The following is a 24,050-nucleotide window of genomic DNA, read 5'->3' as shown; positions in this document are numbered from 1 at the left end:
TCTCAGAAATAGAAAGTGAAAGCTATTGAAAAAAGACGACTCTTCCCGGTTGTGAGGTGTTTTTTAAACTTACCAGATATCGTTGAATCGCCGACCTGTATCTCAGTAGACCAGCAAGGTAAATGTTATGAATGATTCAGAACGTTATTAATCGTTGTGTCTCCAAATCGTCTTGTGGATGACTGTTTATGTTAATGACCTTTACTAACGCCGCACACTGTTAACTATCCATGCTTTAACTTTTAGCTTTAGCATATAGCTTACTTAATGTGTAGTACTAACTTTGGACTACAAACAGCGTTAGCCCACGGGTTAATCAAACCAGGCTTTATGTCCCAATTATAAATGAGATGTAATTTCTTTATCGTCACAGCTCACCTTTTAGTGGCTTTTAGCGATACATGTCTGCTGTTATAGCTTGAACTTTGGTTTCAGCTGACATCTTAAACTGTCCTTCAAGCTCCCATCAAGAACTTTGAGCTGGTTAACGTTTACTTAGTTTATTTGAGTTTAAGTATTGTACTTCATTGCATTTCAAAACGCATCAAGTAAGAAATAATAGAAAATATAATAATATAATAAACAACCTGATTGAAGATTCATATTATCTTGTATTTATTGCACATTAAGGAATGGCCATATTTCACTGGGAAATCCCCTGGAGTATCAAAAGTAGACACACAATACTTTCAGTAAACCAAATGACTTATTTTTTTACGTTTACTCGAGTTGATTTATAGACCAGTACCTTTGCTTCTACTTTAGTCAGTTTAACCAAAGAGACTGATTTTTTTTTCTCAAGTCTGATTGTCTGGTACTTTTTCCATCTCTGCTCCTCATAATCTAAAAATAATATAATCTGCGTCAAGGCTGATTAGAGCTAAATAACTGTAATTCTTCAAGCCTCAACCTGGTCCAGGGTAGGTTGTAGACAACTGCTCTATGTCATACTGAAGATGGAGTGGCCTTTTTATGTTTTCTGTGGCAAAGATTCTTAATAAATAGTAGATTTGACTGCTGAAAGAAGGCACAGTAAAATTCCTTGATGTAAAGATACAGTCAGGGTCTTTGCTGTTTATTAAAGAGAGAAGCTATTCATTAGTTCTTTACCCATTTGTATTGGCCTTCATTTGCAATGATTTTCCATTGGTTTTCTAGACACTGAAACATTCCTACAATGCCCAAATGCACAGGACAAATTAACAGAGGCAAGAGCTCCTGCTTTATGCACAGGGATGGCCAAAACTGGCATATATCAAAAGTCTCTCAGGAACGTTGTATTATTTTTTTCTAACATGTTTGCATTTTTAACAAGTCTAGAAAAAACAAAGCCACTCTTGAATCTATTCGTGATGCCAAAACTGTTCATCTCTTTCATCCTGAACAGTGTCCTTTGTTAAACCAGGATGTCTCTGCAGTTTTTTGGCTGGGACGTGACCTATGATGATGACTCACCTCGTGTGGAGCTGGGAGCCTCTCAGACGCCCAAAGACAGCAGTGTGTACACCATGTACCACGGCACCAGCCTTCCCAGTGCTCGGCTCATCATTGCCAATGGCTTTGTGCAGTCACAAGGTGGCATGCTGGGAAAGGGTGTGTATGTGAGTCGGGACAAAAAGAAAGCAGAACGTTACCCATTAAAAAGTAATCCTTCAGACCGCGTGGTCCTCGAGTTACGTGTGCAGGTGGGTCGTGTCAAGCGCATCGACCAGGACAACCATCCTATGCAGTACACTTGGAGCAGCCAGGGTTACGACACGGCCTGGGTTCCCCCCAACTGTGGCATGAGGGCGGTTCCCAGCGGCCTGGAGGAGGATTGTGTGTTTGACCCTAAAAGAATTGAGGTGGTAGGAATCTCAAAGGCACCAGACACGGCACTGATGGAGCTCCAGCAGCTTGTAGCAAAGAGAAATGCTGCCAGAGACGGGAGTGCAGCATCACAGTGTGGTGGTGCTGTGGATGTGTGCGCTCTGTGTAAGAGAAAGACACAACAGGGCTCTCCACACATCAAGCAGCAATGCTGGGGCTGCGGGCAAAACATCTGCACCCTCATGACCAAGCATGTTTGTCCAGTGGGCAACTGAGAGTGCCTGAAACACAGTGAAACTTGGGACAGCCGATACATATTTTACTACAGTGATGCAAAATAAATATGCTTGACTTTGTACTTTTATTTCCTCAGGGCTTCTTTGTTTCCTCTCTTTTTTGTACATGGGACCTCTTAATTTTTCTGTAAACCATTTAGTATGAATCAAAGAACAGTTAATGATGAAGGCCTTCTAGTTCACCAGAATTTATGCCTCATTAAAGTTATATGGGATAAGGTTTTGTACAATCAATATGAGACAATCTTGTTGATCAAACTGCCTTTATTTCAGCCTGATGCACACATTTGTTTACATTATTACATCCTAAATATGTGCCAAAGCGCATGATTTTGATTTGCTGAATTCATTTGATTTCCTGCTCATACAATAATGTAAAATCATTATGTTAAGCCAATAAATGTCATGTTTATGATCCGTATTGACCAGTTTGATATTTCATACGAAGTTAAAAGTAAAGCCATATTGGTGGTATGGATACGCCCGCTTAGTTGCATGATTATAAATTGATGCTGTTGCAGAGTTGGAGACATTGAGGATTACTCTGAGGCAAGCAGTGAGTGAAAGTCCAGCAGTCTTTGATCTCCATTCATTTTTGCATGTTGCAAAAGAACCTGCAAATAAAAAGGAAAAAATATTTTAGGTGTGTTGTACAAGTAAACAACTGATAAATTTAGGTATTTCAAAACTACATTGATTCAATCTGGTAGACTACATATGAGGCAGCTGCATGCTCACATTCATAAGCTCCTCGTCGTTTTTGGCATGCAAGTGTCTGAGGAGGTACCAGCTGGCCACCTGCAACACCGTCACAGGAAATTCTCGGGAGGAGACATACACTAGCCTCTCCAACAAACGCCTGGTTTCCCTGCAGAAGAGGCACAGAAATGACCCGACATTTATATGAGCCTTGATATTTGTTCACCAACTTTTCTCACTTGTTTCAGGGGAGGACTTTATGAATGAAATCCACAGGATGTATAGTATGCCCATTCCGGGGGAAACTACGCTCATTAGCTCTTTAAAACGTTTCAAATTGGATCTTCCTTGGTGTCCAGCTGACACTAGCTTCACAACCATCCTATTTGTGGTTAAAATGAACTTTGCATGGAAGAACTTTGATACTGTCGTGTTTGGCATGGGGGACTTTCTCCAGAATCTAGTGAGGAGTTGGGCCAGTTTCTGATTGGCATATTTGCTCTCCTCAGCTCTCTGGCTAATGCAGCTCTCTAATTAAGCATCCTGGCAGGACTGTGAGGTGGTTACAGAAGGCCATTATTTCAGAACAGGAAAACTTTGTAAATTGCCTTTCAGTGCCACAAGTATTGACATGTAGAGACGACAGATGGAGACATAAATAAGAAATTTGTGGAATCTTATGATTGAGTAAATGATTTTGGGTGAAACTGTGTGTTATACTCTCAGGCCAATGGGACAAAATTGTTTGCATAAAAACCCAGAACAACCTGCACACCTGCAACATGAATGCACATTTGCATGCTTCCTGTAAAAACAAAACAGAGAGAAGAGAGAAAGACTGACCTTGCAGCCATCTTGGTCACATATTGGAGCAAAGCCTGGAAAAGGAGAGCCATAGGGGATGAGCCCAGCTTTAATGCCTCAGTGGTGGCTTCAAGTACGAGGTCAGTCCAATCGTTTCCAGGGATGCGTGCCTGAGAAGTCAAATCAAACAGGGTTAAGAATTATAAAAAACACAGAAAGTTACATTAACTGAATTTATAATGATCCAAAACCCTGAACTGTGTCTTTTGTTTATTTTCATCTATTCACAATTAAAGTAAGATGGTGAGGTCCAGGAGATCCTTCGTACTGACAGCAATAACACTTTTTAACACCTTTTGACCCCCCTGCTCTTATCTTGTGTTTATGACATTCATTTATGCCTATTTATTAGGTCTATGAGGCGTGATTGTGTTGATCTGCTGGACATCTAAATTTCCCCTTTGGAATCAATTAAGTATTTATCCAAAGAAGTAGGGCTCGTCGACTGATCAGGTTTCAATTATAATTCAGCTCTGAATGATCATGAAATCAAGTTAATCGACACTGAACAATTACTGTCCTGCATGCCATGCTTACTGTAAGTTTTTGTCATGAGTGGTAAATAGAAAGCACCCTCCTTTTCCTTACAGAACAAAAAAACAGCTCTCCTTTTAGTTTAAGTGAGGAGCAGAGTGAGCCAACAATTACAGGAAGGCAGCTGCTAATTAACAAAAAGGTAAAACAACCTTAGTTACATGGAATCAATCTGGTTTTAGGAGTCATACCCCAAACAATAAAAAATGATTCAAAGAATTTAGTACATGGCTTAGGCTGCTCCACAAGGCATTATGATGAGTTTATGTAATTAATTTGTAATTTGCACATAGATACAGATGCTATCAAATAAACAATCCTGTTTTAATAATTGTGATCTCGGTATCAATCCAAATAAACATGATTATGATTTTGACCATAATCAAGAAGCCTGAAAAGAGTTATTGAAGCCTCCTTATTACCCACAGCCAGAAAAACAGGGGAAGGTTAAGGTTATCAACCCTGAAAAGAGGATTACAATTCTTCTCAATACATCTTTCATGTCCTCTTCCTTGTTTCTGCCCTCATGACAGGGATACACTCCAGGACTACCTCTTTACTGATGCGTCTGTAATCTTGAGCTGTACCACGTATCAATATTTTAAACAATACTAAAATAACTGCTGTATTCATGGCCACAATCTTACAGGAACAGGATGTCTGATAACTTTGTGTACACGCTGTCTTATCATGAGCAATACATCAGAAACAGGTTCATGGGATATCCCATTCTTGTACTCACCATACACAGTCCTAAGGCTAGCAGTGCTAGTCGCAGCAGGCTGGCCACCTGGCTGCTGTGCCGTCCGAGCTGTGAAGCAAGCTGCAGACTCTGCCTGTAAGCCATGACTGCCTGGACCAGCAGGCCCTGGCTACGATACACCTCAGCCAGCCACTGAGAGGGTCAGACAAGACGAGTGTGATTAAAAGATCAGGGCAGTGGGAGGCGAGGTTAGTATGTGAGATTTACAGAGGTACGAGTAGGAGAGAGGAGATGTGAGAGGTGATGAACGATGGGCAGAGAGGAGATTGAGAAATAAAGAAAGGAGGTAAAAATGCTAGTGTTTTTGTAAATCACAGATGAGTTTACACATCTTTCACACCGTCTTTTGTGATCTTGCTATACATTTTAAAATTGCAATTGTACAGTAACTTTTGTGGTCATTAATCATTACTGATATCTGCCAAAACTTGAGCTGCTTAAAAGAAGCAGCCTGTCCTCTGTAATGCATCTGCATTTCATTAATGCTGGTTTGATTTGACGATAACTGCAGTATCCAAGGTTGAGATCATGGCACAGAAAATCTGTTCATTAGAGTGGTGTCTCAGTGGAAGCAAGATAATTAGGTTCTTCGATTTGAGTGGGAAGTAAAATCTTATCATTAGAACAAGTGACCACCACAGACGGAGGACATCATTACTTTCAAGCCTTACGGTGTAATAGTGTTTGTATGGGGCGGCTGTTCTCTACAGTTACTTTTTCATGTGAACAATGTGGTGTACAACTTTTTGCCATTGAACAACCAGTGCTTGGAGTTAAAGAGAAACAACTCATCAGTACTTGAATGCAATACAACGCTCAGGTTTTCTATTATATGAGTCAGTTTTAACATACGTGCCAAGCCTCAACATTAGTGGGGTTCATCATCACAGTGTTGTTTAGCTGCTCCAGCACAGCGTCTGGGAGAACCCTGCCAGGATTGGCTACAAGAAGACGCTGACACTGCACCTGTCTCAGAGACAGCATTACTGCTGGGTGCTGTGGAGAAACGTTCAGCACCTGGAAAAAGCAATCAAACAAGAAGAATTCAATTGATTGAAGTCATTTCTCTCCAATATCAAGCTCAGGGAGGAAAGCTACAATGCTTTGGTAAGGCTGAGCTGCTGTGTTCAAGTCTTATTAGCATACTGAATGTGACAAATAGCTGTTATTCAGCATTTTCTGTTTCATCAACAACTGGGATATAGTTCTGTATTTGAAGAAAAAAATATTTTCTATTATTTATTGCCTACTGTTACGATAGCAATCATTAACATTTAACCACTCTTTCGTACATTACCATCCAGTAGTGTTAAAAAAACGATAGGCTTAAAAATGCAATGGTGGGATTCAGAAAAATAGTTCTACCAATTCTACCATCAAAGTTAAAAATTATTTTCTCAAAGCCTTAAATAAATGCTCTCCACCTACTTTCATAGACTTAGGCCAGGCAACCAGAGCAGTTGGCAGCAAGAAAGATGCACTCTTGAGTTATATCTTGTAGTGTTTTTTCATAATTAAGTTGACAACATATTTTGAAACCTATGAAAACAAAGAAGATGGATGGTCCAGGACACCTCTGAGAGAAAGAACAGAAAATTTCCATCATAAAAAAAACAAAAAAAGGTGAAAAAGAAGACCTCAGTCTCAACTACAACTCCTGGCTAGGTTAAAAGCTAACAACAACTGCCAGTAAGTGCCATGGAACACTGCTTGATCAACAGGAGACTACTGAATACTACCTATTGAGGTAGCATGGGGCAGCGCGCACGAACACAGCAGCCCGGCGCTCCATCACAGCAGCAAAACAAAGCTCTACATTTACACCAGAACTGACAGCGTGCCCACAGAGTTTACATCTTTCCCAACAGAGATTATCCGGAGAACGGGGTGCTCGAAGACTGAAAGGAGGAGGAAGTGGAGCAGCCTGACAGATTTCGACACACATTTGTGTCGCTCAGCTGCCAAGGTCAAGCTCGACGGCATGTCCAGGCCTTTGTCCAGGCCTTTTCACACATAGTGATATGCTCGACGACCGACGGTTTTTGGGCCCTTTGGAAATCCACAGCATGACCAAGGGCTCATGGCAACTCTGCTCCCTGCCTGGATGATACATTAGGCCTTACTCCACCCTAAAGGTGTGGACGATGTAAATTTTTCAGTAGAGTAAATTATTTTCCCATGCCCCTGGTAATATGCAAGGACATTCAGAGCATGGCCAAGGTTGTGTAAATCCTCCCTTTTGCCAAATGGTGCCACATCTACGCCTTACTTCAGCCTAAATTTTTGTCCCAAACTTGCCTAAAACTTCTGCACACCACCACCATTACCCTAACCCTCATACTAGTTGCTCATCCATGTCCTATATCCATTCAACTTCACAAGCTATACCACCTCAATTCTCAAATCCTTTGGTTTCCTCCACAACAGCACCAGCTCTTCCCAGTCCATCATCATTTCTACATCCATTCGACTCAAACAAGTTTAACATTATCTCCTTTTATGTCATCACCCCTTCATCCACCATAACCTCATCCCTTCACATCTCCTTCCTTTAACCCTAACCCTCATCCCTTCATCCCTGGACCCACTTACCCCTCCATCTCAAGAACCTTACTTATCTACTATTATCCTCTCCATATTAATAAACTATTCCACATCAGTTTCTTCTTTGGTGTGGTTTTTGTTAGTGAATAAGAAAAGGAGTATTGTCTAATAAAATAGTTAACAAAAGACATACAAAATTACGTTTGGCTCTACTTTTAAATACCAAGGGTTTTCATTTGACTTTCAGGGAGCACATTCAGTACATCACTAAAAAGCTGAACTTTTTACTTGGTGTTCAGTATAGAAACAAATCCTGTTTCATGTTTAAAAGAAAATAGTGGGTTCTATTGTCAGGGGGTAATTATTGTAATAACGACTTAGCTTTTTGAGGCCACTGACCTATCAAGTATGTTGTTCTAATCTTTTAATATGGCTTGATTTTCATGAAATGTTGTTTCTGAAGTTCAAATTACACATGTAATTCCCATTATGATAATTTGAAGATCTCAAACACAGCAGTGCAGCATTAAATTAGCATTTCAAACTTCCAATATGAAACATGAAGTCAAATAAAATGCAAAGTAGAGTGTAAAAGAACCAATATACACAAAAGTCTGAGACTTTTTGTGAAAATATGTTTGATGATATTGTACCTGAGAGCAGAGGGCTTCAGCCTGCTCCAGCTGTCCCCCAAATGTGAGACCAGTCACTGCCTGTTGTAATACCCAGCCTTCAAGAGTCTGGGCTAGAGGGCGCTGAATCTCCTCAACATTACGCACTGTGATAACGAAAGGTATCAGTCAATCACTCAAATTCACATTTAGCATTAAAATAACAGCAAACATACACAGATTGATGCACTCACCTTTCTCAGAAACCACTGACATGAGGGTTTGTTCAAGTCCTTGTCTGCTAGGAGCAGAGCCAGAGAGATAACAGGAGGTGTTTTCTGTGTGACAGGCAGCCATTAATCCGGCCCATGTGGCTGGATCATCTGAAATGTTAGAGAAGAGATGAGACTTGGATCCCAAAACATTTCACATTTCTTAATTTAATGCGAGGTATAAGATAACATACTTGTTGTCTTTCTGTTTTCAAAAAGTGTGATTTTATGAGGGGGATGAGTCTTTTAGTGAGAGTTTCAATGTGTGTCTTTGTGCGTTTTTATACCTGGACAGAGCAGCACAGCTCTCTGCATTGTTTTCAGGGCGTTTCTGTGACTGTCCTCTCCAGAGTGTCTTCCATTAGCCAGCTGGTTCACCCCACTATACAACAATGCCCTCTGCAGGAGCACAAGTGAAAACAGTGAAGTTAAATAAGTAGATACTGAGGAAAAGATATTGGAGCCAATAGTCAAAGTACTATATATTGAAGGAAATAGTGTAGAAATTTGGCACACAACAAATAAATAAACACAAAAAATTGCACCTAATAAACAGTTACTGTTTTTACCTTTCCTTGGGTCATACTGGAGAGACAGGCGACCTGACCCGCCATGGCTCCGCCCTGAAAGACACAGAAGAACACCCTGAAATCTACTAACAGTCCAGCAGCATTGCTGCAAAAGTGGATGAGGCTGCTAAATAAATAAATATGATAGATTCCCTGTTTTGTGCTGTGAACATTTGTAATGTCTGTGTTTAAACGAAGGCTTACATTTGCCTTCTTGGGGTGATATTGTGGTACCAGTCTGGACAGCAAGGCCCACAGAGATGGGTTTCCAGGGTTTCTGTAAGACAGAAAAAGATCTTATGTGTATGCCTCATCTAAGTGGATGCATTTCCTCACACAAAAAAATCAAAATAAGATTCAATGTTAAAGTACATTAGCAGTAAACTCTTGGGATTGAAACTAGTAGTCTACCTGTGCACAGCTCTGGAAGCCTCTCTCTGCACTGCACTGTAGTTGCCCTGTAGAGCCAGTAAAGTGCAGGTGAGAAGACATCGCTGCTCAGTAACGTCCCCAGAGGCTGATCCTTGCTTCAGTAGCTCAGACAGGGCAGCAGCAGCCAATGTTGCATCACTGTGCACCAGTCCCAGGGCACATAAACACAGCAGAGACTCTGAGATGGGCTCCTTTAACACTGAGCTGTGGAGACAGAAAGCAGGAACAAGTATTATCATTAATCATCACCATTTAGTGCACTGACAGCTATTTTTGCTGTGGCAGATGTTCCTTGGAACGATTTCATGGTCTTGCAATGCTCTTGCAGCTCATAGTTGCCAGTCTGCTGTCATAAAATATCTTTAGGTCCCCAAAATTACCATGTTTACAAATCCTTTTCATTTGAGCCCAAACATGATGTAAGGACCCTGTTGAAATCAAAGGAACTACTATTTTGTCATTGTCAAAATGAATTTGCCAGCTTTACCGTGCCCTTAAACTGACAAACTTTTGCATGCATCAGGCCTGCCAAAAGCGTGATAATTATTGGGTCATTTGAAGAAAACTGACAAAATTACTCAATTGTGCCTCCTCCATTTAACTGATTTTACTATATGGGTGAACATTTGTAGGCATGAAGAGACTTCCACTTGCCACTAGCACGTGCTTAACAAATTTATTAGACCACCCTGACCCTAATCCAAGTAAGGTTTATGCCCCAGCTGCCCTAAATTAACAGCACTGGTAATTACCAAAATCAGTTTTTATGTTTCTGCAATGGTTAATACACCAATATGTAGAAGCTCTTTAACCCAAATGATATTTTTAATGCTAAAATATAATTATTATTGTTATCCATGAATTTTCAAATTTACTGATTTACAAAAAAACTGAAAAAATAGTAAAGCACATTAATATTTCTTGATTAATATGTCAAATTATAGTTATTTACTTGCATTCCTGAACAGAAAAATTAGTTTTAGTGGTTGAATGTTATGCTTGATTAATTTCTGACTTCTCAGAGAGGCCCAGTGAGCCGGCTCAAATTTGGGTGAATTCAGTTTGAAATTCCTCATTCCTGTTCAAAATGGTAAAACGTGGAGAGCTCACTGAAAATGAAAGAGTCTGCATTAAGCACTTCATGATGCTGGATGGTCTCTGAGACAAATATGACAGGTGGTCTAATAAATTTGTTAAGCACTTTACAACTCTGACCATTTAGGCTGACTTCAAATTAAGTTGTTTTTTGCAGGAATCTTACTTAAATAAACTTGTCCTTGGGGTTTCATCCAAGTAGCCTTAGATTTTGTCAGCATATTGTTACATCACATATCTCATATACATTGTTATCTTATACACATTGTGCGCTTTTGCTCCTGATTTCATATATATTTAGTGGTTCTTGTGTGAGAAATATTTGTGAGGAAGGTTTAATATAAAATTTGACCTAATCCTTGAGCCAAACTTTAACATGTGACAGAATTCAGTAATATACATTGTTATTATTTGCAGGGGGGTTGCCTTTCCATGGACAGGATAGGACAGCGGATACTGTAGAAAATCAGGGCAAGACACTGAGGAATGACATGCAGGAGGGAGCCATATGTCAGACATGAGCCTAGGCCATCTTATTTAAGGACTATAGCCTCTGTGCGTGGGGCTTGACCTGACCACAAGGCCAGAGCTATTGAATCAGTTTGTAATTCCTGAAAAAGGATCCCATATGAAGGGCCTAAGAGAATATATGACATGCAGTACATGTAATATTAAAGTGTTTGGGGTTTTCTTATCCATAACAACCTTTTCAATTGATGCAATTGTACACACCTTTACAGTCTTTGCAGTTGTAAATGGCTTTTCCCTAATTTCATGCTCCAAGTAGTGATGCTGATTAAACTCTCTATTGTTCTGTACAAGCCAAAAAAAAGCTGCTATGTCTTAGCTCTCAGCATGAGGCCTGCTTCAAAGTCTTCTTGCAGCAAAAATCAGAGCCAAATGGTATCAAATTTAGCATATCAGACAAGAATGAAAGGAGATGTTTAAATAGAGATAATACTGTAAGGTGGGACAAAAAACTTGGTAAAAAATGTGACCAGTGATCATTCAAACATAACAAACTCACATTATTTCTTAACAAGAACATATGTAGATCATCTTTAAGTGTAAACTGCATACTCCAAGGGCCACTTAAAACAATCTTAGGGGCGCTAGGGCCTCCAACTGAAAAGGCTGGCGCAAGGCTATCAAGACCCAAATTATGACAGAAATGTTTTTTTTTTCTGCGATAAAATTTACATTAAGATTTCACTGATACAACCCAGGTAATACTGATAACTCACCATTTAAATAGTAGAGTCTTAGCTGAGTCCAGGTTACCCTGCTGGTGCTGAAGCATTGCCAAAGCTGTCAATATGTAAGCCTTCTCCTTCTCACTGGAAGCCACGCTCAAGGCACGTTCATAGGCTAAAATATATATCAAAAAACAGGTAACTTACAGAAACCATGTAATAAGAATACATACACAGTGTTTATTATTCATATGCCCCCAATCTTCACCATTGATGCTCTCTGAGATGAGTCCTGCCTTGCAGTAGGCCAGAGCCAGACCAACCAGATCACTGAGCTCCTGCAGGGGAGTGGAGTTAAAAACACTCACCGCCTCCTCCCACTGGCCTGACATGCTGCAATCAAGACAGTGAGACATGAAAAATTGAGTATTTGTTAACTCTTGTCTAAGTGCAAAGTAAAGCAACAGCTTGTTGTTACCATAAAGCACGACCATAGCTGCACAGAGCGAAAGCCAGCTCTTCTGTGGAGGACTTGGACTGAAGCAGCTCAACAGCTCTAAAGAAGGATGGTCAAGAATCAGAAAGCTGAACCCTTGACATGATGTGTTCCATAGGATTTCTTAAAGATGAAATACAAGCCCATCATTTGTCACCTTTGGTAAGCCTGTAGAGCTTGTCTCTTCAGCTGAAGATGCTCATTCAGGTAGCCAAGCATAATAAAGGCAACAGGGTCAGACTGGATCCTCTCTGAGAGAGATGCAAGAGAAACTTGACCTTATAAATCCTCTTTAATGATCCACATATTACCAAGAGGTAAGCTAATCTGACAAGAGCATAAACACTTAAACAGAAGCTGCACCTGTGTACTTGCAGAGAGCCACCTGAGCAGCGGAGATGGCGTTCATCTGGACGATGTTGTAGCGGTACAGTTCAGAGTCTCTGTTGCTCTTATCCAAAAGAGTGGAACAAACCCAGTAGGCATAACCTTTCACTCCCTCCATCTGCAGGGGAAATGCAGGTGGAAATGTAAATTAAGAGGGAGAAAAGGAGAGAAAAATGAACATATTTTCCATCACATCTTCTCCAACTGTCTACAGGTAGTAAAAGGCTCTTAGCTGAAAATGGATCAGGGTGGAAGTGAAAGCTAAAACACAGACTAAGCTCTTATTGTCTGGTTAATTACTGGGTAATACAACAATCACCCTGGTCACCCACATGTGTGCTGAGTTCGGTGGTGTGCCTGAAAAGATCCATGGTGTCATAGCTTCCCACTCGCTCTGCTATCAGTGCCTGGGAGGAGGACAAGAAGACAAAACTATCATTTAAACACAAAGACAAAAAAAAGCTTCATGCTCGGTCAATACTACCATTGTGATTTTTGTATGGTCTCATCATGACTTGTGTTTTTTATTCAAATATGCTCCACACCCACATTTCATGTCATCTATTTGCTTTACCAGTGTAAAAACACAGAGCAATAGCTAGAAAGGGAATTAGTGTTAATCATCCATTTCTTTGTTGGTTAAGCTGTTGGATTTTGCCAGACTCTGCATCACCCATGTTTTCATATAAAGTATGTTTATTATTTTCACATGTAAAATCAGCCTCTTCCTAATGATGCCATTGTACCTGTCCGATCCAGCAGTTAACATAAAGCGGCTCCAGTGACTGGGCGATCTTAAAGGCTTCATGTGCAAGCTACAAAAAAGAGACCACAATTTTGTGAGAGAAATGTGAGTCTACATGATTACTACTAAGAAATATAAAAAACACACACAAACCTCTATATTATCCTTCTTCAAGTAAAGGGTACCAAGGTTGGTCCAAGCCACAACATTCTGTGATTGAATAAAAAAAAAGTCAGCACTGACTTCAAAAATATTTTGTAAGAAAATGACCTAAAAAATATGCAGTACTTACGTTTGACTCAACCTGTGTGGACTTGATGAAGCAATGCTGAGCAAGAGCATAGTTTTGAACGCCTGATGTGACAAAAAAGTTATTACTGCATTAATTTCATTTATTTGATGCACATCAAACAAGCATTTTGTGGACAACGTCGGAGCCAATATGAGCTCAACATTAACGTTATCTAAGCTAGCACCGGCCATCAGCTCAACCAACCAGCCAAGTACGGTGCAGAAGACATGCTTGATAAGAATAAAGTGTGAAAAACAAAATTGGCTTGTACCTTTGAAAAAGTGGGCCACCAGAAAAAAAAGGTTGGGAAACACTGGGATTAAGAATACTATTCAGATGTGGAATTGTCCCCATTGTGTTGAATTTTTTTATTTAAAGACAAGAACAAGACCATAGCACAGTTTAAGTTCAAAAGCTCCTGTTGTCTTGTTCATTTCAGCATTTCACACAGCCTGTGTGCAATACGGTATAACTCTGCCCAGTTTGTTGTTCTGCTCTGAGCACATTAAAGAACCTTAAAAGATGATCATGTCTGCTATTCTGTTAACAGGCTGCAGAGTTACACATTTTGGGCAGTTAAGTAGGCTGCAGAATGACAGCAGAGTCAAATCATTAAACTAACATTTGGTACTAGTTAAAGAGTTTGATTTCTTTTATCGCAAAAGTACTCTAAAGTATTCCTTCTTTTAATATGTAATGCAGTGACATAACAAGTAACTTTTCTCAGTAACTGCAATGGTTTACTTTTGAAAGTATTGATATTCAACACTGATTTAGACTCAAGTTTTTATTAAATACTAGCAGCTGTACTGACTCATATTTCAATGGCTATGCAATAAAAATGTTAGATAGAGTCATTGCTTGTTGCATTAGGTGCCAGCCCTGGTTGGACAGTAGTTACAAGGCTTGTTTAACAAAGATTTAAGCTTTTAGACTTTGTATCAACTTGATACAATGTCTGCAGTTTACATGAATCAGTCAAAATTCAATGAAATATTAAGCAGTTCTTTGTGTACATTGTTTTGGGGCAGAGCATTAGAGAATAAATTATTCCAACTAGAAGCTGCAGGTGAAGCTGCACTTAAGCACAAACATATTTTTTCCGCCAATAGAACCCAGATGGCTCACATTCACATTGACCAGCAAATTAATCTTTTCAGCAGGCTTCTACTTATACCACTACTTTTCACAAAAGGGACATAAAATTACCTTTACTCATGGATATCACTCCCAATGCATTCCAGTAGCTATAATTCTCACTGTCCATCATGATGGCTTTTTTTAAACACTAGAAGAGAGAGAAAATATCTTTAAAGACCACCTCTAAAAGCAAGCATAGCTTAATTGCTGTGCTTAAGGAGTCTATAAATTACCTGCTGGGCTTTCTCTAAAAGCAGAGATGGGGAGTTCTGGTCATCCCCAGTGCTAACAGGCAGGTTGGACTGGTGGTAGTAGTTAAGTCCTAGGTCGTACCAAAGGCTGGGGACTTCAGACATCAGCTTCAAAGCTCTGGCATAACATCTGCAGACAAAAACATGCACTTAAATCAAAATTTCAGGGGAAGGAGAGATCTTTATGCATTTATGGGTCTTCACATGAAGTTATTTTGGTGTGATATGAATGATAATAAAAGGCATAGGTAATCCAGAAAATCTTGATTTGTGATCATACCTCTCGCCGACCTTCAGTGTCTGAGTCTGGTTCAGCATGTGACTCTGAGCGTTGGAGTCCAAACCAGCCAGCTGGGAGGGCACTTGGACCTGGACTCTGTTTGGTGACACAGTGCTGACTGCTGTGCAGGCATCTCCCAGCAGCTTCCACAGACAGGACAGGTCCGGGCGCAGAGTCACAGCTCTGATGAACACAGAATCATGGATGAAATCAGGTATACAGTCTGTGTGATATTGCAGTGAAATGAGTCACAGACAAATGGGAACCAGTATTTTAAACTTTGGTATTGATACTAGTAAAAATAAAACACATCATCCCTTTTTCCGATACCACAGGTACAAATTGAAAACTCAGTTACAGAAGTTTGTATTCATTCTTTTTTAAAGACCATAAATTGCCAGATAACCCCTGCACGCCGTATAAACTGCTCTCTGTCATAGACACAAATGTGAGTTTTACATCTTTATCAGCCTTCAAAAGGATAAATAAAACTGCTTTTTGTCACTCACAGCGGCTTTGGCTTAAAATATGGCCATTGATCTGTTGTGTTTTTAAGCTGTGGTGCCTTTTGATAATATTGATCATTCCAAAAAAGTGAGAATTTTAACACTTATTTACAAAAACTATTAGCAGGTGTAACAGTCTTACATATTACCCCTTTTTATTTCCAAACATCTAGATTAAGACATAAAATTTCTACCTTAAAAATGACTTAATACCTAAAAAGGTTGTGTATTGCTTGCTGAATGAGGTCAATGGCTCCCCCATCTCTGCAGTCCTCCATTAGACTTTTTGCAAGAGAAAGCTGGCATTCCCCAAGACCTGAACAACAGACATGCAAATCAGATTAAATCCACAAGTACAGATAATTAAACCAGGGATGCATACATTTCAAATTAAAAGAAGAAAAATGATAGAAACATCAACCTTTAAGAGCAGGAACATAGTCCTGCTGCGCTGTGATCTGCAGGTACTCTGCCACTGCCTCCTTGAACTTCCCCAGAGTTTGTTTGATAGCAGCAGCCTGGTACACGCTGTAGATTGAGGAGGGCTGAAGCTGATGGGCTTTACCAAAAGCCTTCAAGGCTGCCGTGAAGCTTCGACGGTTTAAGTAGGCTTCACCTAGACATTCCCAACACACCCAGTCATCTGGGTCTGCTCTCAGAGCAGCCTGAAGACTAGAGATAAAATAATGGTCAATGAGGCTCTTACACTTAAAATACCTTTGATAATGGAGAAAATTAGAGAGATTACATATCCTAATGTATAAGTTTAAAATCTCTTACTCCGCTATCGCCAGTTGATGCTCTCCAATCTTCAGGTGGTAAAGACCTCGTCTCATCCAAGCCCATTTAGCAGAGCCTGGAGTGGCTTTCTCAATTACAGACTGAAGTGTTGCCAAGGCCGTGTCCTAAAGAATTAAGGTGGAAAAGCCAAAGAATAAAAAAAAGAAAGACATGAAAAGTGGGAAGTGGAGGGGGAGCATCAGAAGTGAGGAACTATTATAAAATATACAGTCATATGCATAAGTTTTAGGCATGTAGGATGCTAAGGATTCATCACAGGACCTGATGTGCAATAACTCAAGGCTGAAGAGGGGACACAGGGTCCTTGAGTCACTCACAGCACGACCAGGGGCCTGTGACTACCATAACTACCCACCCAGACAGTACCCTAGACCACTAGTGTGCCTTGGGGCAAGTCTTGGTTGTCATGCGAATTTGTACCATAATACATTGTTACTGAAACTGGACAACAACTTAATTTACTGTAACACATTTTAAAGAAGCTATTTCCACTTCCACCCCATACTGCATTCTAAGAGTGATGACTTTGTTATTTTATCAACAGATTATTTTCCAGGGCCTATGGTAATATACAAAGACATCCAGAGAATGACTAGGGTTGTGTCAATCCTTCTTCCTGGCCGATGGTGCTCTCAGGCAGCTTACTTGCCACATTTATGCCTTAATTCAGCCTCAGTTTTGGGCCCAAACACACCTGGAAGTTCTGCACAGTACTGTATTTACATATGACAAAGTGGTAAAACTTCACATTAATGTCCAGGCTGTTGGGAGTTACCATATCATCCTGCTCCATACAGAGATCCACTGAGGCAGCTCCAGACTCAGCATCATTGTTGTCCAACTCAAAGGCTTTCTTATAGCAGCCTCGTGCCCGGCCTGGATCACTCGCAACTTCTCGGTAATAATGACCAAGGTAGCGGAACACACAACCCAGGTGTGGGTCCAATTTTGCAGCCTGAAGCAAAAAAAAAAAAAAGTTTTAATAATAAGATACCGTGCTGTGCTTGATTTCATGCAATAAAAATCACTTCAATTAACACTTACTTTGCATAGACTAGACCATCAATGAAGAGATATTGAAATGCATTTAAAGTGAAATGCCTCTTTATACCTACAAAATTGCATCCAGACATTAAACTTACCTTGAGGAAATGAGTATGAGCTTTAGTCCGGTCTTTGCGAGTTTCTTCTCCCATGTCCCAGTACAGTTTACCCAGCAAAAAGTAGCACTCCCCGCTGTCAGAGCTCTGGCTAGCTGCCCTAAGAAAACTAAACAACACAAAAGCAAAAGAGAAAAATTAAAAAAGGAGAGAATTACCTTTTTGCTGCACAAAGCAATTGTGAGGTTTAAGGGCATAAAATGCCACAGATTACTGATAGACATGCATACAAAAAGGGGTACACAGTTTTACCTCTCCTCTGCCAGCTGCTGCTCTCCCTGAGCCAACTGCACCAGTCCTTTTAACACCAAACCCTGAGCCAGATCAGGGTTAGAGGCCAGCAGATTGGATGACTCCTACAGTAGATAGAAAAGTTTACTTTAGATCAATGCAGCTTTTGTTTAACACAAGGGATCATTTGCTTTTTTTTTTCTTTATGCACAAAAAGGATATTTCAAGCTGTTCTGGTTTTAAATATTCATGCTTGCATTAGCTGCACATTAAGTGAATATTTTTACTGACATATTGTATTTCATATGGTAATGTTTCTTACACTTTAAAAGAAAAATTCTGTAAATAAAGGGTTTTTCCAACCTTAAGTGCTTGATCAACTTGTCCCTTGTTTAGGTAGGCACGTCCTTTCAGGGCAAGAAGACCCAAGTCTTTTCCAGCATCTGGGATCTAAAGAAAACACATAACAAAAACAGATAAGCATAGACCTGACACAAGAAAACACATATACCTCAACAGTTATAATGGCATAATATCGACACACTTAACCCAGAATGCATAAACACTTTACACACTAAACACTTTAATCATGCAAAAAGCAAATCAAACACTATTCTACATATGGCATGCTGAAGGAAAATAGATTATAAGTCAAGCATGTTACTTGTGAAAATGTCTCCAAAACTTGATCTGCAGCCTTCTCTCCTCCACTCCTGACTAAAGCCTCTAGTTTCAGTCGGAGCAGTTTGACTCTCAGCTCTTCGTCTTCAGCTTCACACACTGTCAGTCCTAAGAGAAACAAAAATACCTGCAGGTTTATCATGTGCTTTGGCGAAAAGGCAGCATCCCTTTGACAGATATTCTTCATATTTTCTTTTAGTGCACAAAGCCCTCAGTTTTATGTCCAGCAAACGTTTGAAGATGCTCCCTTAAACTAGCTGGATCAGTCATTTTTGCTTTAGCAAAGTCATCTGGATAGATGTGCTGACAAACATTAGGTTAATCTCACCTTGCGAGCATGACAAAGCACAGTCTGGGTATCTGTGTGTTTTGAGCTGAGCCTCAGCCAGATTCAACCATCCTGTGCTGGAGCTGTTTTTCTTCAACCCTGATAAAAAACGAAGGAGAAGAATAAAAGGCTTTGAATACAAATATACGAAATTAAAGGTACTGTTGTTGAGTTTAAGTGTGATCTTTATGTACCTTTTGCTTTGAGAAATCGTTTAGTGTCAACACAAACTAACCTTGCGCGAGGTCCTTTATGGCGTCCTTATACCTTCCTTCTTGCAGTGCTTTGGTGCCCAGACCCAAGTGTCCTAATCCACTGTTTGGGTCCAAACCCAAGAGCCGGGAGAAGCAGTTGATAGCATCCTCATCAAGTACACCTTCAAATAAATATAAAGCTTCAGGGAAACTGCAAAGGCCAAAAATTCCCCCAAAACCCACTCCTTTTTAAGATTTGAGGAACAAACCTGTTGAATATCTGTAAACCCATAAATACATTCTGTAATTTATCCTTTACTGAATGCATGTACAGTATCGTCATACCTTTTCTGAGGTAGTGAGAACAAAGGACCTCAAGTGGATAACTGTGGTCAGGGTAAAGCGACAGCATGGTCTCACAAGCTTCCTTCATTTTGGCTTCTTCTTGTGTGAGCTACAATAAGGAGGATGATATGAACGGTTTAAAAGTTTTTGAAAAGCATGAGCGTTTGATTGTCCTTAAATGTCTATGCTTGAGACAGAGACATCAGATAGGGTTAGACTTACATTAGACAGACATTTTACATAGTCAGCTGAGACCTTCTTGTGTTCTTCTCCAGGCACAGGATCCATGAGAACCATGGCCTTCTCAAAAGCTGTGATTAACTGATAATAAAAATAAAACAAAATATACTTTCAAACAGTACATAGCATGGGGACATGAAAATGTCATTTTAAAAGGATGACTGTAGGTCAGCTGGAGAAACTGGAGCTCCCAACAACAGAAAATATACAGATTTTAAAATTCTCACATGCTGTTGAATTTCATTTCCCTGATTTCCCTCCTTGAGACAATCTGAGAGAACTTGAGTCATCTGTTGCCAAAGCTGCAGTAACTCCTTCTTGTCCACAGCCTCCTCCTCCTTTAGCTGAAGAAGCTGCAGCCAAACATTTGCCAACTACAAACATACAAATGCATCCATATATGAGAAAATAATAAAACCGTGAACACATTCATTCATCTCATTTTCTTTTAAATACATACCTTTACATACTCTTTGTCAGACTGATAGATATCTGACAGTTTTTTGATCATCTCATAACATTTTGTCTTGTCAGAGCTGTAAATGGAGAACATTATGAGAATAAACAAACATCCCAAATCAGATATAAAAAGCTATTCTGAAGCACAAAATATCCAAAATTACCTTGCATACAGGTCCACAAGCTTCTGATAGATATTTGGTAGCTCAACTTTGAAATCCCACTGATCTGTCTTCTCATAAAGATTTGCCAAGCCCTGAAACACAACACTGTGTCAGTTACAACAATTCATAATCATTAGGCATGAAGAGAGAGATAAAATATCAGTATGAAGTGACAAATTTATACCATATGCAGGGCTGAAAAGTAGGTAATTTACTCAAATTATTGTAACTGAGTAGCTTTCTTGTGTACTTGTACTTCTTCAAATACTTTTTTAAACTGCTACTTGTAATTGAGTATATTTTGGGGGAGTACTGTAGTTCGTTAAATGTAAAAAAGCGTCAAGTACTGAGTAAAAAAAACACACTGAAAAAACACAACAAGCCAAAACAAGGAGGTCCACTCTTCTGCCATCAACAAAAAAATGTCCAGTAGCTTGACTTTTACAACACACAATGGTCAGTATTACAAATCAAGAGAATTCATCCCAAAACAGATGTTGCATTTTATCTTTGGTTAAGTAACACTTTATAATAAACAACCTGGTTGGGGATTCATGCACATCTAGGAAAGATCATACAATGCTGTGCTGTGATTGTTTCCTCCTTAATAAATGAAATCAAATATTTAGAAACTGCATTCTATATTAACTTGGATTGTCTTTGTGAGATATTAAAATTGGTTTGATGATCTGAAACATTTAAGTGTGATAAATATGGAAAAAAGATCAGGAATCAAAAGGGGGCAAATACTTTTTCACAGCACTGTATTTTACCGTGAAAGCCCCCTGTGTATCATAAGTAGGTACACAGTACTTTAAGTGGTTTTAAATGACTGAATTTTTACTTTTACTTGAGTAGATTTATAGACCAGTACCTTTCCTTCTATTTTAGTTAATTTCAACCAAAGCAACTACACTTTTACTTAAGTAAATTGGCTGCTACTTTTTCCACCTCTGACTGTATGTAAGATCTAGATCATGGGTGTCCAAACTTTTTTCCAATGAGGGCCACAGATACAGAAAAACATGAGGATGGTGGGCCCACTTGCATAAACCTCACCTTGAAAATATCAAAGTTACTACAGACATCCCATATAGCTGCAATTTATTTAGGCCTATTCATACTCTAGACACGTTGTCCTGGTAACTCCTCCAGCTAATAGTTCTTTTCAGTTTTCTTTGTTCATATTTCTTTATTTTTCTGTTTATCTTCCCTTGCTTGTTTCTCTTTATTACAATGGTTTTGATTGGTGTATAATATGGTCAGGTTAAATTATAGGCCCTCTTCGGATTTCCTACCTCAACTGCATAGCCCTGTATATTTTTGTTTTACTCTTTCCTTGCGAAAGATGTACCTAAGTCTTAAAATGAAAAACAAAAACAAAAACAAAAACAAAAAACAAACAAACAAACAAAAACAAGCAAATAAATAAATAAATAAATTTGATGTAGGTCAAGATATGCTGGGTGATTGTTTATGTTTAAATTGCTGATTAATGGCAGAAAAAGCAATCAGCCAATCTATAGAAGAATTTGGGGAGGCCAATTAGATTCTAGGGGTCCTGGTAAGCCCTGGCTGCCACTGGCCTGGAATGCCACTCTGGTACTGCAATTTGCTGCCATAAGAAATAAGAAATCAGGGTCCTATAAATCAAGTTACTGTTAGTTTGATTGCCAACATGTTTACCATTCACAGTGTTGCCTCAATTTATTAACAAAAAATGGCAATAAATTCTTCTTGACAAAATGTTTGTTTACAGATTTTGCATTGTAGCACTACCTTGTGCTGAAACTAAGAAGTACAATACAATTCAATACAAGCTTTATGTTCTAATGTGGGCCATATTTCATTTTGTTTTTAAAATCTGTGGCAGGCCAATCAACTTTGGAAAACCCTAATCTAGATTAAAATTACATGTTTGTTTCAAGGAATAACATCACAAATTGAATTTTTACCAGTGTCATGTGCAAAGCCATAAAATATAAAGACAGTGAACATCGGGTAAATCTGTAACCACAACATTTTCCCACGTTACCTGCCATGCCAGTAGCTGCTCAGGCTCCAGCTCCACAGCCTTTTTATAAGCTGTCTGTGCCTGGTCCGGCTGCTCCAGCTCACTGGCAGCCAATCCAATGAACACCCATGCATTATAATTGTTCTTCTCGAGTTTTAAAACAGCCTAAAACCATAAAGAAGAGAGAACGGTGGGCTATACAACATCTCTGAGTGACTGGTACAGTACATTTCCAGAGTAGGTAGCCATGCTCCTGAGAAACAGATATAAATTGGGATTCAAGTCTAGAAGTTGTCGGTAAATGAATGGGGTACTTTACCTTGCAGTGTTTTAGAGCTTCTTTAAACTCTTTGTTTTTAATGGCCTCTCTGGCACTCTTTAGCGCTGTTTTTACTTCTTTGTTAGACATCTGCAACAACGTGAAATGAATCTTTTATAGTTAAAGTTACATCACGACTCAAGAAAACAAGCCATTCAGGTTGTAAGCCACATAACCTGCAACTTATAAAGTGTATAAAACAATCGACCAACACTAGCTATTTGACAGTAAACTAAATCAGCTGATGTGGCTATGGTGGAGTTATTAGGTCGCCCACTGGCTCGAAAGTTGAGACTTTTCTACATAACAGACTAGACTTTAAACTTACTGTTAGCAGTGTAAGCTATTTAGCTACGTGCAATTTAGCGTCAGCCGTGAGCTTGACAGGGCAGCATTACAATGTAGTTATGAATTATAACTGCTTAAGAAGCTTTCCTTTCATAACACCTAACCGGTCACTATTTCGTTTGTTACGTTGTCATACATGCAGGTTTTACAGATGTGAACAATACTTGGTGAACCCACTGTTTACGTTGACGGCGGCGGTGCTCCTGTCGTGTGACACGGAAGTGAAAGAGAAGTGGCTCCACTGCCTCAAGACTTTCAAAGTAAGACGACATTGGGTTTGGTTGGTAAGTATGAACCATAGACTGCAGAAAGAACATAGTAATAATAATACGAACACGACAGATGTAAAAAGTAATAGCGACAAATATTCAAAAGAAACCAATAAATGTTTTATTGGGAATGTATTACACCTACATTTCAAAATTGTCATCTTGGGCACTTTTTTATTTAGCTATTCTATTCATTTTTGGGCCGTCTCAAGATTGAAATTTTTAATCGCGATTACTGGGAAGCTTTTTCTCGCATTTTAGAATTACACTTTTTAGCATTTTAAACTGTTTTCGTGTAGTTCTTGATTTTCTATACTGTCTTAAACTAAGGGTAGATGGTTTCCTGTTTGATACAGACCTGTTTTTTGTTTGTTTGTTTGTTTGTTTGTTTTTATAGGTAGAGTAAAGATTTAAACATATACAACAGAAAAATGAACTTGCTGTGGATCGAAAATGAAATAAGAGATCATAAAAAGGTGTATATGATTTTGACTTGTCCTTCGAGCTGTCTGTGAGGTTTTTTTTTTTTTAAAATAGTGCACCTTAATTAATCACAATGAACACAATTAATCTTGACTGCCCTTGTTTTCTTGTTATCTAATTAATCTTATTTCAAAGACAAAAAAAAAAAAACAAACAAACAAACAAAAAAACAATGTAAATCCAAAACATAACATTTCTAATCCTGAATGGAGACAGAGGTGGCTTAAGTACTCACA

General features: G+C 39.2%; 2 protein-coding genes across 4 annotated transcripts; one reads left to right on the top strand and one right to left on the bottom strand.

Moving 5' to 3' along the window:
* Positions 1 to 11: 11 nt before the first annotated feature.
* LOC121509868 lies at positions 12 to 2,520 on the top strand. Of its 2 annotated transcripts, none has more exons than XM_041787618.1 (2): positions 12 to 118; positions 1,388 to 2,520. In XM_041787618.1, exon 2 carries the CDS (start codon positions 1,407 to 1,409, stop codon positions 2,082 to 2,084), a length of 678 nt encoding a protein of 225 aa, XP_041643552.1. In that variant the 5' UTR covers positions 12 to 118; positions 1,388 to 1,406; the 3' UTR covers positions 2,085 to 2,520. The 2 variants fall into 2 exon arrangements, with proteins under 2 accessions (XP_041643552.1, XP_041643553.1); XM_041787619.1 differs by having other exon boundaries at positions 31 to 118; positions 1,406 to 2,520.
* On the bottom strand, positions 2,352 to 23,290 carry ttc37 (tetratricopeptide repeat domain 37). 2 transcript variants are annotated; one of them, XM_041787616.1, is made up of 41 exons: positions 23,240 to 23,290; positions 22,715 to 22,804; positions 22,417 to 22,560; positions 20,382 to 20,473; positions 20,219 to 20,294; positions 19,986 to 20,132; positions 19,741 to 19,839; positions 19,519 to 19,627; positions 19,215 to 19,355; positions 18,980 to 19,078; positions 18,635 to 18,759; positions 18,334 to 18,420; positions 17,992 to 18,095; positions 17,722 to 17,848; positions 17,355 to 17,534; positions 16,559 to 16,683; positions 16,200 to 16,450; positions 15,992 to 16,094; positions 15,273 to 15,455; positions 14,975 to 15,122; positions 14,811 to 14,889; positions 13,602 to 13,663; positions 13,463 to 13,519; positions 13,311 to 13,379; positions 12,897 to 12,971; positions 12,541 to 12,682; positions 12,335 to 12,428; positions 12,160 to 12,237; positions 11,950 to 12,074; positions 11,733 to 11,856; positions 9,373 to 9,597; positions 9,166 to 9,238; positions 8,962 to 9,015; positions 8,680 to 8,791; positions 8,375 to 8,503; positions 8,163 to 8,287; positions 5,818 to 5,982; positions 4,945 to 5,097; positions 3,648 to 3,778; positions 2,844 to 2,973; positions 2,352 to 2,719 (listed from the first exon to the last, which is right to left on the bottom strand). In XM_041787616.1, exons 2-41 carry the CDS (start codon positions 22,802 to 22,804, stop codon positions 2,645 to 2,647), a joined length of 4,707 nt encoding a protein of 1,568 aa, XP_041643550.1. In that variant the 5' UTR covers positions 23,240 to 23,290; the 3' UTR covers positions 2,352 to 2,644. The 2 variants fall into 2 exon arrangements, with proteins under 2 accessions (XP_041643550.1, XP_041643551.1); XM_041787617.1 differs by lacking the exon at positions 23,240 to 23,290 and adding an exon at positions 23,043 to 23,120.
* Between the last annotated feature and the right edge of the window lie 760 nt (positions 23,291 to 24,050).

The sequence above is a fragment of the Cheilinus undulatus genome, linkage group 5 (assembly GCF_018320785.1).
Source record: "Cheilinus undulatus linkage group 5, ASM1832078v1, whole genome shotgun sequence".
In the NCBI taxonomy this organism is placed as follows: Eukaryota; Metazoa; Chordata; class Actinopteri; order Labriformes; family Labridae; genus Cheilinus; species Cheilinus undulatus.
This window is presented reverse-complemented; position numbering and strand designations above follow the sequence as displayed.